The 15,229-nt window shown below is 45.7% G+C and overlaps 1 protein-coding gene across 1 annotated transcript in view; it reads left to right on the top strand.

Moving 5' to 3' along the window:
• LOC138513139 (cobalamin binding intrinsic factor-like) overlaps positions 1-14,593 on the top strand; it is a 91,942-nt gene extending 77,349 nt beyond the window's left edge. The window contains exons 9-10 of the mRNA XM_069627776.1: positions 10,305-10,423; positions 14,532-14,593. Of these exons, the coding sequence (XP_069483877.1) occupies positions 10,305-10,423; positions 14,532-14,593 (181 nt within the window). The remainder of the gene's footprint in view (positions 1-10,304; positions 10,424-14,531) is intronic.
• Positions 14,594-15,229: the final 636 nt, after the last annotated feature.

Here is a 15,229-nt window from a genome sequence, read left to right on the forward strand (position 1 = left end):
GGTTATTAACCACTTTGAGAGTGGGCAGCCATCAGCTTTTTGCTCACTGTACCTTTCACAGATGGGAAATATCAATTTGCACATCAGTCTTTGTCCCACCCACATGGGCAGTCCAGCACCAAAATGCTATGGCAATTCTCTTCTGAACAAGAGTACCAACAGCAACCCCATACACATGTTTCAGTCTTGTTGGGCCTCATCAGTGAAGTGAAGCTGTGCCTCTCTGAGTACAGTGAGCAGGGAGTCCACGTCTGGACCCCCAGGTAACTTAGGGTGACCAACCCCAAGTTCCTTCCAAAAATACAAAAAAGGTAGCAGGCGTCCCTCTCTCGAAAGAACACGGCATGATAACCTGTTCAGTGGTTATTAACCACTTTGAGAGTTTGCAGCCATCTGCTTTTTGCTCACTGTACCTTTCACAGACGGGAAATATCCATTTGCACATCAGTCTTTGTCCCGCCACACATGGGCAGTCCAGCACAGAAATGCTATGGCAAATCTCTTCTGAACAAGAGTACCAACAGCAACCGCATATGCGTGTTTCAGCCTTGTTGGGCCTCATCAGTGAGGTGAAGCTGTCCCTCTCTGAGTACAGTGAGCAGGGAGCCGCACGCAAAGCAGTCTGGGCGGCCAATAGTACTTGCAGTCGCCCCTTCCAATGCAGCTCAAGGGTGGATTTCCTCTGGAAGTCTTTCACCAGAACACCAGGCCGAATGGTGTGGCCAGGACCCACGTATCGATCAGGCAACGCTTCTCGCACCTGTTGGTACTCGCGCTCTAATCTTGTTGAAAGATGCTCCATCATGGACATCGTTACTGAGCGTCACTCCTGGGTACCCAGCTTTAATCCACACTGTCTCTGCCTGATCTCCCACTGCTGCTTCTAAGAAGCTCTTAATGTTCCATATGGCTAGGGGTACCGCTGCTGTGTTTTTCTCGAATAGATAAATCCCTTTCCCCACCCACACTGTGAGTTGTTGGATGGCCTTATGGAGATTATTTTTGTCCATTTGTGCGCAAGGGACATAATGGGGTTGCCCTGCGCCCTTGTGTATCAAGGGCATTTGCAGTTTTGCCTTTCCTTTTCCGCTCTTACTTGCATTTCCCTTCTTCCATGCCAATGCCATCCTACCAAACCTCGCCCCTAATCTTCCGTCCCATAGGCTCACTACTGTCGATGTAGTCAGGGGTGCTTGCTCGGCCCCTCCCTCTGCATCTTCTTCTGTGTCATCTTAAGTCACTCCAATACTCTTTGTCCTCTCTCTAGGACCCCACATTCTCATACCCCAAACTGTCTGTCTTCCGTCCCGCTCTACATTCGTCCCTGGGTGGCTGTGGGGGCATTCCTGCGGGCAACATTGGAACCTCTGTCCCGCTTGTGGCTTCACAGGCTACCCTTAACTTTTCAAATGCTGTGTGTGTCAAGGCTAATGCTACCTCTAGGTCTCTCGCGCTTACCTCTGTGTGGGTTGACAACTCAGGGGGTGCGATGAACGGTGGGGGTGGAGCCATACTTGGGGCGGCCACTATAGTTCCCCCTGACACATATGTTGGGTTGGTATACCCTTCTGCCGGCCGTGTGGCTAGCGGTTATATCCCCTTTTTCATCCCCCATTTTCCCCAAGCCTCCTCTGTACTTGTCTTTTTGTCACCATCAGGTGTTGTCCCCCCTCCAGTCGGGACCTCTGTTTCTTCGAACATTCTCCAGGGGTCCTATATTTCCCTTCTACTCTGTAATTGTCTCCCCTATACCTTGCGGTCAAGTTTGTGGACATATGGTCCAGGACACATCTGTCAAACAATCCCCGTTTGGGCCAGGAGTGGGGCATTCTCTCCCCTGTAGTCTCAGTAACCCATTGGTTGTGATACTTTCTGATTTTCTCACAGTATAGGGGCAGGCCTTTACATATATGGTCTAACAGTGTGTCTGTCCCCATGGTCATGTCCGGTGAGTATCTTGTGTCGGGGCTATGCTTGTACAACTGTACCACAGTTAAACCAGAGATACGTCCAATATCAATTAAAACACATGCATCTTAATCGTGTCTTTATTACGAGTCAATACTGTCAAAAATGTCACCAAAAAGAATATCCATTGCCTTTACCCCTCCCCTGTTTCCCATAAGACCTCTTTCATCGACTCCCTACATGCTCCCCTTATGCGCTCACACACATTAAAATACACCAACAAAATGAACTAAAATAACAAGCTAAAATAACAACTACTACTCTTCACAAGCTCTCTAATTATACAGAGCTCCTATATTTCTGCTAGTATTTATCTCTCGCACTGGTCAGGACAGTGCAATGTGGCGCCACGCTCTCCTCTTATTAAGGGAGGCTCCTGTATTCCTTTTCCTTATCCTTAATATTCTTTAAAAAATAAATGAAAATAAATGGCCATAAAAGACCTCCACAATCTGCAAACCAAAATACACTTGCAATTTCATTCACTGCATGTTCATCCGTTTCACACTGCTCTACACACCCAACCCTACTTTGTTATCCCTTGCAGGCTATACTCACATGTTCACGTTCTTCTGAAAGCCTCGGTTCACGGGGAATCCACAACAGGTCTAGGCCTCTCCCTGGGCCTGTACCCCGCTTCAACGAGCAGGCAGGAATTCTGCAAAGACCGCATCCGCAAGGGTCACTCAGCGTACGCGTTTTGGGACTGGTCACCCTAGGTGGGCAGGGCCCTTCTGGCGAGGCCACCTGGATACCTCCGCAAGTATGGGGACGATGGAATCACATCACAAGGGTCACCAAATGAAGGTGAGTCCCCTTTTACGCACACTCCAGAATAAAGACAACCCGCTAGGGAAATAGGCCAGAAGATCGCTTTGCAAGGATAACAAGGTTTAATTGTACAGAATACAAATATCAGCAAAGGACTCTGCTGCTCGAGAGCGCTCTGCCCTTCTTGCTACAAACAGGAGCTTAAAAGGCATAAAAACGTCATCACATATAGTACAAGAGGGTGCTACCGATTGGTGGCACCCTACACATGGGCCTGCCGGATAGGGGACGCCAAGCTACAATTGGTTGGTTCTTTCCTGTCGATCATGATTCACGTGGGTCAGCTGGGCACATTATCGCAGTGAAGGTCGGGGGACACATATACAACATTGTTTCTTTCTGAGCTAAACATGCAAAGCCTGGTTGCTATATCATTGTGGCATGCACCTGGGCGGCACGGAAAATGGTGCCAGGAGGAAGGGAAGATAAAATACAGCCACACTGACCCACACATTCAGGGCTTCGTTGATACCATAGTTCCCGCACTAAATTCTCAACCTGGGGTTTTGATCTTTAACTTATCCCTCCCTGTACCTCGTGTTACAACAGATGTGTTTTCATGCTTGAAGAAATACAGCCACGCATGCTTAGATCTTCTGCGGACCCTTGTTTTGTGTTAGTACAGGGGGGTCATTTGCTTATCGGGGAATGCAAAGATGTGGTGGTCAGGTAAGTGGTGTGGGGATGGCTCCTGACTGGCTAGGTGGGGGTTAGAGGCCTACGGACAGTTTAGTGGAGATGAATGGGCGCAGTGAAGAGCCTGGCATTGTCTCATGCTCTTGCAGGGTGCATTCCTTTGGAAGATACTAAATATTCCCAACACTGGAGGGACGAGAGGGAAGTGAACTTCCGTGGGAACGGGGCTATACGGATCCATTCTGTTTTAATGAGATTGAGCCTAGTGAGCTGGGTTCATGAACAGCGCGATTATACAAGCTCCTACTGTTTGGGCCTAATGCAAAATGGAGTCGTATGCGATGTGTTTTCTAGTGCCGTCCATCTACTGTAGGCGCTACAGTGCCTCTACATGGTGCTTAATAGTGCGGGTTACTCCCCCTTATACACTACATCATCTCATATGGTGTTTGTCTCACCTGAAAGTGCTCAGGGGGATGGGGTAGGCTCATTTCCATCCCAACAGGCTCGAGGGGGAAGGTAGGGGGAGGGGAGACATCCCTGAGTTTAGGGTGGGGGTGCACACAGGTGGGGAAATGGAGGGGAGTGGATGAGTGCACCGAAGGTTGGGGAACGGTGCCGGGGGGTCGGGAAGGGGCCAGACGTTGGGGTAGGGGCTACCTCAAGAGTCTGGAGGGGGGTGGTGGAGGAGTGTAACCAAGCACGGGGAGGATCCAAAAAAGGCACAATAGGGAGAGATGGGGACAGGGGGCACATGGACGATAACCGTTCAAGTGGTCAACACATAATGTGAGAGAGCTGAACTCTCCTCTCAAGAGGAACAAAACGGAGCATTTCACTAGGAAATCCAGCCCAGATGTACTTGCAATTCAGGAGACCCATCTCCTAAGGAAAGATCAGACAAGACTAAGATTGAAGGGCTTTTCTAGAATTTTCCATGCCTCCAGCTCGACAAAGAAATGTGGGGTGGCATTGGCCATTAGGGATGGGATGGACTTCAGGATAAAAACCTCCAAGGCAGATAGAGGAGGCAGACTAGTAATTGTATTGGGGGAATATGTGGGGGTCACATACACATTGGCCTCAATTTACATGCCTAATGCAAGGCAGGAGGCTTTTCTGAAGGAATTTTTGAACATATTAGAGGAGTTCGCTCAGAGGCGCATGATCCAGATGGGTGATTTTAAACTGGCATGGTGCCAGGAAATAGACAGGAGTTCAGGTGCAATGCATATGTGGGGCGGTGGCCTCTGCTTCATTACGAGATAGGTTTGAAACTCTGGGACGTCTGATGGGGGGTGCAGGGGAACAGGGAAGGCTACACATTCTTTTCCAACGTGCAAAGAACAGAATTCCTGCATTGATTATGTATTGGTTTCAGCCCCTCTGTTGGGAGCAGTCTCGGGCATCGAGGTAGACCCTCTCGGAGTTGCCAAGCATGCAGTGGTCACAATTAGCCTGCGCCTGCCTGGACGTAGATCAGGGATCTGCGGTTTGAAGGTACCAGGGAAGCTCTTGCGGGACCGGGTCATAAGGGGGGAACTGGAGGATAGGATTAGGGACTTATTTTGTTTTAAATAAAGCCTCAGTCATGGGGGAGAGAATCTGATGGGACGTGTCTAATGCCACAATTGGGGGTGATCTCATCGTTTTAGAAGCACAGAGTGACAGGCAAATGAGGCTACCTGAGACCCAGCTGGAGGCCGAGGTGGAAGTGAATAGGAAATGAGCTAGAGACGCCCCTCCAGGAGATCAATGAGTGAATACCGACAAGTGGTGGGCCAGCTTAATGTTCTCAGAAATAAGAAGGTGGAGAGGTTGTTACTGTTCGTCCATCAAAGCTTCGATGCAAAGGGTGGGGCTACTGAGGGGGGCAGCTGGCAGCAATACCATCACTGCTATAATAGATGACTAAGGTCTTCGTCACTCCTGCACGGAGGAGATTCAGGAGTGTGTTGCTGGCTACTATGAGGGGTTGTGCTCGTCCCAGAGCCCTCGACACAATTGCAGGCGGACTTCCTAGGCATGGTTCATCTTCCCTCGCTCGGAGCAGATGTAAGGGAGACATTATAACAGGAGATCCCTGGGGAAGAGGTTCGGAGGGTCATAGCGGCCCTCATCCCCAATAAAGCACCAGGGCCGGAGGGCTTCATTTTAACTTACCATAAGATATTCACGAGATCCCTGGTCCTGCACCTTACCAGCCTATTTAACCACTCCGGGAGTCTGGCAGAATCTCGGCGTCCATGGAGGAAGCAAAAATCACCCTCATCTCTAAGCCCAGTGTACATCGTTCAGGCCAATAGCATAAAAAAATGTGGATGCTAACATATACACCAAAATCTTGGCTAATAGGCTAGAGGGACTCCTACTGACTCTAATCCACCTCGATCAGTCAGGGGTTTGTACACAGGCACAGACATTCAACGATATCAGATGAGTGCCGCACTTGGTAGAGAAGGCCCACAAGATCTCAACTCATGCGGTCCTCCTATCCCTAAACACAAGAAGGCCTTCCCATCCATATTCATTCCTAACTTTAATAACCCCAATTTTTCACCAGGAACAGAACCAGGGTTGTTTACTCAATGGCGAGAGGGAGGTTGATCCAAACTGCGGGACATGTTTCAGGGCCCAACTATCAGACCCTTTACTGAATGTAAGTAGTGCTTCAGGGTGGGCGAAAACGAGCGGCTGCAGTATTTCCAGATGCAGCACTGGCTCCAAGGCCCAGAGGTCAAGGCAGCTGCTACTCGTCAGCTTACTCCTTTCAGAAAGTTCCTTCTAACATATGATGGGTCAAAGGGTCTGATATCGAGTCTCTACAAAATCCTAGATGAGGCTATACCCCGGGCCACATAGCTCTATATGGAACGATGGGAACGAACGATCAGGAGGGAAATGGGCAGGGATGACTGAGAGAGAGTGTGGGGGCTGATACCAAAGGTGGCTAAAGCAACCCAACTGCAGAAATGTTGGTATAAACTGTTAAATAGGTGGCATTATACTCTGGCTCGTCTTCACAAACTTTATCCTGGACCTCACAGGAGTGTTGGACGGGTTGTGGGGAGGAAGGCATGTGGTCCCACATTTGGTGGAGGTGCCCCAAAATTGAGCCTTTCCGGAAGGAGGTCCAGGAATCACAGGTTCAGGCCTTCGGAGAAAATGCTAGGGTACCACCGGAGGAGGTATTACTAGGGTTGGACGAAGGGACAATGGAGAGAGAATGCAGAGTGGATCTGATAGCAATCATCAGTCTTTTGTGGAACAGAAAAGGAAGGAAAGGTCTCAGAAAAGTCCATCTCATGGGTTGGGCCATATATGAACATAATACATCTGTTTCTGGGCCATCAAACCACATAGTGAAACACAAAAGCACAACACTGCAAAGTTATCCTCGTGTCAGAATGCCCTAAGCACAGGGTGCAGTAGACAGACTGAATTACATAGGGGTGTCGGCAAGTCAGCATGCATAGAGACCAAAGCTGCACCTCAATGGTGACTCCCAATGAGACAGAAAGGTGTCTGAGGTTGCTTCTAGGCACATGCTGAATGAATATGACCATTTGTGAGATGGGACCAGGCTTGATTTGCATACAGCCCTTCTGCTCCTGCAAGGGTATTGCAGGTTGAAAAACAATGGTCTGGCAGAAAAACAATGTTCTGGCGGATTGCTCAGAGTTTTGGCAGTGGTTTGTGATTTATTCAAAATCTTCCAACCATCGTTATTCAGTGTTGCATGACCCAGTGGCCTTGCTGGCTGGGGTACTGCAGGCCAGAAAGTGAGTAAGGGTGCTTCTGTGCATCACCACATGCAAGAAGGACATGGGGTTGTGAGTTCCTGAAACGCAGCGAGAGATGGTTGTTTTACGAGGGAGAGAGAAAGAGAGAGAGAGGGAGAGAGCGAGAGAGAGAATGAATATGAATCCCCATTTCCCTTTTCTAATGAGTCTAATATCCCCAGGCCTTGGTAAGGTATTACCAGTCCCTTCCTTATCTTTCCATTAAACATCAGTCAGGTACTGGGACGAGGTAGAGACAAACCAGAGCCATGCATCCTCACTTTATTGACTCTTACACACACAGACATCACTTTGGTACTGGGATGAGGAATAGGCATCAAACACTGAAGAAAGACTGTTTGTTTGACAAGGAGCGGTCTAGTCTTTTCTGAAACCTTAATTGATGCCGGAAACTTTAAAATGGAGACACAATGGCAAGAAGAGGACTCCTTCCTCTTTTGAATATGGTGGTACATGGTACGAATTGCGGAGACCTGGAGAAGCTGCAGCAGTAGAGAAGTGGGAACCGAAGAGAAGCCAGGTTGAGCCTCGCGAGGAAGCGTGTAAAGCAGAACCGGCGTTGTGTAACGCTGGGTAGATGCCAGGAGCAGAGAGAAGCTCCCTGGATGTTCACAGCTGCATACCAGCGAGAACAGTGCTTACCAGTGCTCCAAGGAAGGAAGCAGGGAGCAGCAAATTCTTTAGAAGGGAACTCGAGGCTGCGAAAAGGTGACGTGAAGCAGTGAGAACCGAAGGAGGTTTTCCAGCGCATCATCAGCGTCGACAGACCCGTGACTGGAGACCAGTGAGTCTCCCCAGAAGGCGATCGCACAAAGAAAGCTAAGAAAGCTTGAATACTTTAACGGTCTGAGAAAAGGGGACCGAAAACTGTTTAAGAGGCAAATATAAAGACACCATTAAACTGAATGAAGAAAGAGTTGAAAAAACATTGTCTAAAGCTAAACGAACATTGTCAAAAGGCAAACAAGCATTGTCAAGAGTCAAGCAAGCATTGCCAAAAATCAAGCAGATATTACTAAGTAGTACTGAAATAAATTAATGGTTGTGAAAAGAAACCCTGTATTCAAGAGTCAAGTACAATGAAACTTGGCAAAGTGCACCAGACAATTTGGTCAAGAGAATTGAAACAGTGAATATGTTTCCTAGCAGGAGAGTCTACCGGGAAGCCTATGTTGGTTTGTGAAAGAAGAACTGAAACAGTGATCAAGTTTCCTAGCAGGAGAGTGAACTGGGAAGCTTGTGTTGGCCTTTGCAAGCAGAAGCTAATAAACAAGTGAATGGTGGCAAAACAAGCAGTGACAAAGCATCAAGAGGATGTGAAATAAGAGTAAATCAAGCATAACTGTGAAGCTGAAACCGTGGCAAGGTGCCTAGGAAGCAGAGAAAAGAAAGGTGTGTCGGTTCCGTGACCTTTAAGGAGTGGACCGGGTTGTCAGACAACTGTACCTAGACTGAGTACACCCACCTAAGGAAAAGCCACTCAAGTCACCTACAAGCTTGTGATTGAATAATGGAAACATTGTTGAAAGGTAACCAAGCCGGAAGAGCTGAGAAGTATCGCAAGGAATTGTGTTATTTTGGAAAGTTGAGAGATTTGAATGTTTGGGAAAGGGAACCCCTCTTTTTGTAATGTGAACTATTTTGAACCTTGGGGAAGGGAAAGCCCCTTTCCAACCAAGAGCTGGAGTAAACTCTGAAGAACATTTATTTGTACACTTCTCATTGTGAGGCCGACATCCCTGCACATTGTTTACAATTAGATGTGAGGGCAAGTATAGGTTTTGGACACAGACAGACATTTGCTATGGACTTCTTGACAAAGACTATCATTAGTTTTGTTTAGGTAGGGAAATCCCACCTTAGCAAAGGGCAAGTTAGGACTTTTTCCAACCTTCTTTTTAAGCTAATAAAAGTTTATACACCAAACTTTATTCAGTTGTCTGGGTCTACTTCATGATGCCTTCACAGTACCCATGGGAATGTGTGCGCGTATGTTTGTGTATCAATGTGGTCGAATTTGGTTGTGTGTGAGAGTATGTGCAAGACGTGTAGTGTGGGCCTGGCTGGTGATTGCTGTGGGAGGGAGAAGGGGTGTAGTGTAGGTGTTGCAAGAAAATGTTTACCGGGCGAGACATGGTAACATGGGCAAAGTTAGCATAACCTACTGGCCATACGTTGTCACAGCCAGCATGCACATGTTTTCTTATAGTGGCATTATGGGCAAAGTAAACATGAGTGTGTTCATCTGTGGGAATAGTTGCATAAATTGGTGCAGGAGCAAGGCTTTCTTACAGTAGCATTACTGACATTATGGGCAAAGCAAACATGAGTGTGCCCTTGCATGGTGATACTAGCATATAGTGGTACATCCAGCATGGACATGTTTTTTTACAGTGGCACTACTGGCTTTATGGGCAAAACAAACATGAGTGCATACGTATATGGAGATACTAGCTATATATTGGCACAGCTCGCATGGGCATGTTTTCTTAAATTGGTATAAATGCCTTAATGGGCAAATCAAACATGGGTTTGTTCTTATGTGGAAATGCTGGCATATATTTTCACAGAGAGAATGAAAATGTCCTCTTACACTAGTGCAATACTGGCATATATTGTGAGCAAAGGTTTCAAAAAAATGTGTTGGGAAACTTTCCAGTGTGACCATCGCATCTAATACGTTTTTTTTGTATTGTACCCTATAAAAATCTATTGTAAATTGTATCGCTTTTTACCAACATGTTCAAAAAAGCATGTTGCAAGATGTACTATCTTAGCCCAGTAGTTTAAAAACATTTCTCTTGGTTGATTGGAGCATGCACATATTTTGGAAAACTATTTCCGCCTATTCAATTAAAACTTCACCAGCAGCCACGGCATACACAGAAACACTCTCTATATCACCCCCTTCTATTCATTCATCTGCCTTTCCCACTGCCTAATTCTCCACCCCTTTCTGTCTGTTTCTCATTTTCCACTTCTCTTCTTCCCTGAGACCTCAAACCCATCATGCACATGAAATCTTATGAAACATTAATTTAACACAATGCCATTTCTATTTTTCAGTTTTAAAACAGAAGATACATCCCAGGGGCTGTTTGTCTCCTCGATTCATGGCCTTGTAGGTTCCACCAATGAGAGGACATACTGGCAATTCTTCAGCGGCATGAAGCCATTGATGGAAGGTGAGAAATCCTCCCAGAACTACTCGGGTCAGCCAGGAAACAAGGCCTGTGTGAATCTCATTGAGGAAGGGACACAAGTTCACTAGTTCGAGAAACAGTGTCTGGTAATCTCCATGGAAATGATATCGACATGGATCCACTATCCTAGGAAAAAGTACCCGATAATAGCCAATAAATGTATAGCCATGATGATACAGGCACAAAGAGTCACCAACACAGAAAAGGGTGTCTGCTAATATCCACCGAGAATACACCCAGTGGATTCGTCAACCCACAAAACACTCCCAGTTAATACCCCCTTGGAACCAGCAACCAAGGAAACAGTAACTAGTAATAGTGAATTGATTCTTCAATCCACAGATCCGGGACATAAATATCAAAGGGGAAGAAGCTCTCCGACTCCCCATGGATCCACAAATCCAGGAGACACACCTGAGGTACAAAAAATGATAGCATCATTGAAACCAACTTATTGTAAAGGAGACAGCTGTGCAGCTCAGATCATAAAAGATGCAGCAGAGATCTGGCCCCATTTATCACCCAATGAATAAACTCCTCATTCGCCAGTAATGCAGTACCAGGTAACCTGAAGCAATCTTGGGTTCTCCCATTACTCAAGAAACAAACACTTGATCCGTATATACCCACAAACTATAGACTAATCACAACAGTCCCTTTCTTATTGAAAATCTAGATAGGGTTGCATATTTGCAAATCCAAGATTATCTTGAGACAAACAAACTACTAGGGACACGTCAATCTGGCCTCAGACCCCTACATGAAACGGAAACTGCCCTTGTTAACCTCAAAAGCCAGATTGACGAACTAAAAGACAAGGGCAGAGTAGCCATCCTCCTTCTGCAAGACCTATCGGCGGCCTTTGATCTGGTCGACCACAACATACTATGTGACCACCTTTCATCGGCAGCTCACTTTTCAAGCTCTGCTGTCACGTGGATTCAATCTTTCCTTGGCAACAGGACTATGCGTGTCTTCTCACCCACAGCAGCGGCCGATCCCATACCCATCACCTGCAGCGTACTACAAGGCTCATGTGTCTCACCCACTTTGTACAATATCTTTACAAAGCCCCTATTCGACAAACTGGACTCTCTGGGTGTCACCTACACTAATTATGCAGATGACACCCAGATACTCCTACCCCTATCCGGCACCTATGACACCGATGTATCTCGGATCAACGAAGTCTACACCATCATTCAGGCATGGATGGCCATTCACGGCCTCTGCCTGAATGATGATAAGACTGAGATGCTCCTAGTGGGCTCACCTAACAACTTAATGAAACTAAGTTCAAACTACGCCAGTATCTAAATAGTTGGGAATAATATACCCATTGCCAAAGACGGTAAAACATTAGGTTTTTACCTCAATGCCAACTCCAAACTAACCAAACAGGTAAACATGACTGAATCAGCCACGGCATACACTGGCAAACATAGCAGGGCATGCAGACCCCTACTGTCCCCCAATAGTTGCCTCACACTAGCCAGAGCACTCATACAGTCCAAACTGGACTACTGCAACGGTCTTTATTTAGGCACCAACAAATCCATACTCCACAAACTGCAGATTTTGCAAAACAATGCGCTTAGAGCAGCATTAAACATACCCAGAAGAGAGCATATCTCGACAACCAGAAAACTCTGCAAATAGCTTTCCATACAAGAAAAAAATGAATCGAAAACTCTCTGCCTTACCCACAAAGCGCTGAACCACCAAGCCCCACCCTATCTAAGTGAAAAATTCACCCTGAGATCCTCAGCCCGGACCACGAAATCCACTAACACCTCATGTCTAGTGGTACCTAGATATAAACTCAAAAGAGCAGGTGGCTCCAGCTTCCCGGTCCTTGCCGCCCGAATATGGAACACACTCCCACAGGACATCAAATCCATTCAAACCTTCAGAAAATTTATAAGTAACACCATCTCCTGGCTAATCAATAAGATCTAACATTTTCTACCATGAACCCTGTCTGCCTAACTATGTTCCAGCGTTATCATGTATGATTATAATTATGCTCGGATTACTGTATTACTAAATGTCTTGTTGTGCATCATATGCCTCAGGATTGCCTCTGTATGTATCATGTATCCTATGTATTATTACGTATGATCCACAACTTGTAACTGTTATCTTCACCACTAGCACCCCGATACCCCTGGGTCAGGCGCGCTATATAAATAAAATAAACAAACAAACAAACGAAGCAGGGACTATTTTCCCAAATATCCACTAATCCACCTATTTCTAGAGATTCCCTCACATGATGTACATCTAGATTTCACCAACACATGTCCCCCCAGTGATATCCATTTCAACAGCCAAGAGACTCACTAACCACTAGACATATAGAATTGGGTCTTTCCCAAAGCTCTTACTATTTGATACAGATTAGGGACTCCACAAACCTCGGGAAACAGAGTAAGCATTCACCCAATTTCACCCAATGACTGACAACAAAAAAGAAAACAAGGGCTGGAATATTTCTTCATGTACTTTTTTGATAAGTATTCTGAGTGATCTAATATATCAAGCAAACAAGGCCTGTAATCTTGCATGAATAATATCAACGGCTGTCCCCCTGAGGATCTATTAAAGATGGGAAACATATGACATATTTGCAGAGCCACAACGTCTTAGAGACTCAACAAACCCATAAACAGGAATCATGATTCCTCCCCAGAGTTTTCAATAGAGTTATTGCTTCCAGACCTGAGATCTCTTTAGAGAATGCACCCCAGTATTTCACAATTTACCAAAAAAGGGATTTTTATTTTCTCATTAATTTCCATTAAGAGCATACTAATAGAATTCCAATACTCACCAAAGGGGACAGTGATTCATCATAACCAGAGATCGATAGAGGTTGCCATGGAGTGGTCCCCAAAATTTGAATACTCACCGAATAGGGGCCATTGCTGCTTCTGATGAGATTCCCATTTAGTGAACACCCCAGAATTTCAATACTCAGCATAAGGGGCTCTATCTTCCTTCCATTGGATTGCGATCAAAAGATTACACATAAGTTCCAATACACACTAAAACTGCCCATTACCTTTCGCCCAGTGATGCCCATTTAGAGAGCACCCAAGAATTTCATTATTAAGCAAAAGGTACCATTCATTTATCCCCAGAGCTCTCATCAGAGACTGCGCCCCAGAATTCTCACAATGGCCAAAAGGGGCCTTTGGATTCTCCCCAAACATTTTCAACCCAAATGCACCCTAGAATTTCCATATCTTCGAGAGGAGCTATCGATTCCTTAAAAGAGCCATCCATAGGGACTACACCCCAGAATTGCAATACCTGCCACAAGGTGTAATCGGTTCCTCTCGAAAAATCTCCATGTAAAGACAATCTCATAATTCTAATAACCAGCAAGGGATTCCTTTTTCACACTACAGTGCTGAAATTAAATAGCTGCAGCATATAGTTAACACAATTTAAAAGAAGCATGTGAATGAGTCGTTCCTTCCGCATTCAGTGACTATAATATGATGATATGATATGATATGGCATTTATAACGCGCCTATACACCAGTGTTTCAAAAAACATTCAGCATGGGTTGACCAGGAATTATGAAAGTAAGTCAACCAAGTTGTCATAATGCAGCAGATGTAGCACAACACACGAACCCTAAATAAATAATATCATGTTAACATAGCTTAAACGATCCAGCAATTAGTAATTACTTCTGAACTGTATAGTCATGTAATAATAGAACAATATGTATAAATGCATCCTCTGCCCCAAGAAGAATGTTTGAAGTACAACCCAGGGATGCAGCAACTCAGAAGAAAGGATATAGAATCTCCTCAGTAGGTCATAGTTGGGGGAAACAGCCAGCCCTTGTGGAGTTTGATGCCTTATCAGATATTGCCAGAGTACTTTCAGCAATGACTGAAAGCAAGATACCCACAAGGCCTGACATGTCAATGTGTATTTCACCTCGAGATACACCTCCTTTGTCACTGTTTGACCAGTACCTAGGGAACCTTGTGAGAGATTATTGGGTGGAGTTCTCAGTTCATGGATCTGTTGCATTCTTCCTCATCCTCCTGTTTTCTCTTTTCCCCGCAGGTGTCGCCACCTACAGACCTACAAACAAGGAGCACATCCTGGCTATCTACAGTAAATACTAATGCATTGGGGATCTTCATCGGCTTCATTGCATCGCTTGACTACTTCTCTCTCTCTGCTGAGAAGCAATAGGATGTCCATCAAACCTTCCGCAAGTCCCCAGCCTTTTTCATTGATTACTTCTTACCTCCTGAGGGGATGATAGCTCAGGAGCAACGTGTTTGGCTTGAAAGCAAGACAAGGCAAACAACACAGGTTCAAAACCAGGTCCTGTGCTTAGAGACTGGTCTCCGGAATTAAGTGCATTATAAAACATTAATTATCACTAGCTCCCTAACCTGTCTGCCAAGAGCTCATCACTGCCCCTTCTTTCATTACATGCTGTTCTACCCAGCTTTCTTCTTCCCCCTCTGACAGTCTCTTTATTTTATTGACCTTTCTCTCAGTGATTTTCAAAGCCAAAGGTTGTGGATCACCCTCAACATCGACACTTGATGCCAAAATCAGATCAGCTGCGAGCATCTGCCACCACTTACTCAATTTCTTCTGATGCCTTATCACTTCCATCTTTACACATTCGAAGTAGTAGTCTGACATACTATAAACTCCTGTCTCAGCTAGGCAAACTCTACATGGGCTTTCCTATACAAGTGCCATGAGATACAACTTAATGCCCAAGGATTCTCCTCCATTCACAC

The sequence above is a fragment of the Ambystoma mexicanum genome, chromosome 12 (assembly GCF_040938575.1).
Source record: "Ambystoma mexicanum isolate Mex_15411 chromosome 12, UKY_AmexF1_1, whole genome shotgun sequence".
Lineage (NCBI taxonomy): Eukaryota > Metazoa > Chordata > Amphibia > Caudata > Ambystomatidae > Ambystoma > Ambystoma mexicanum.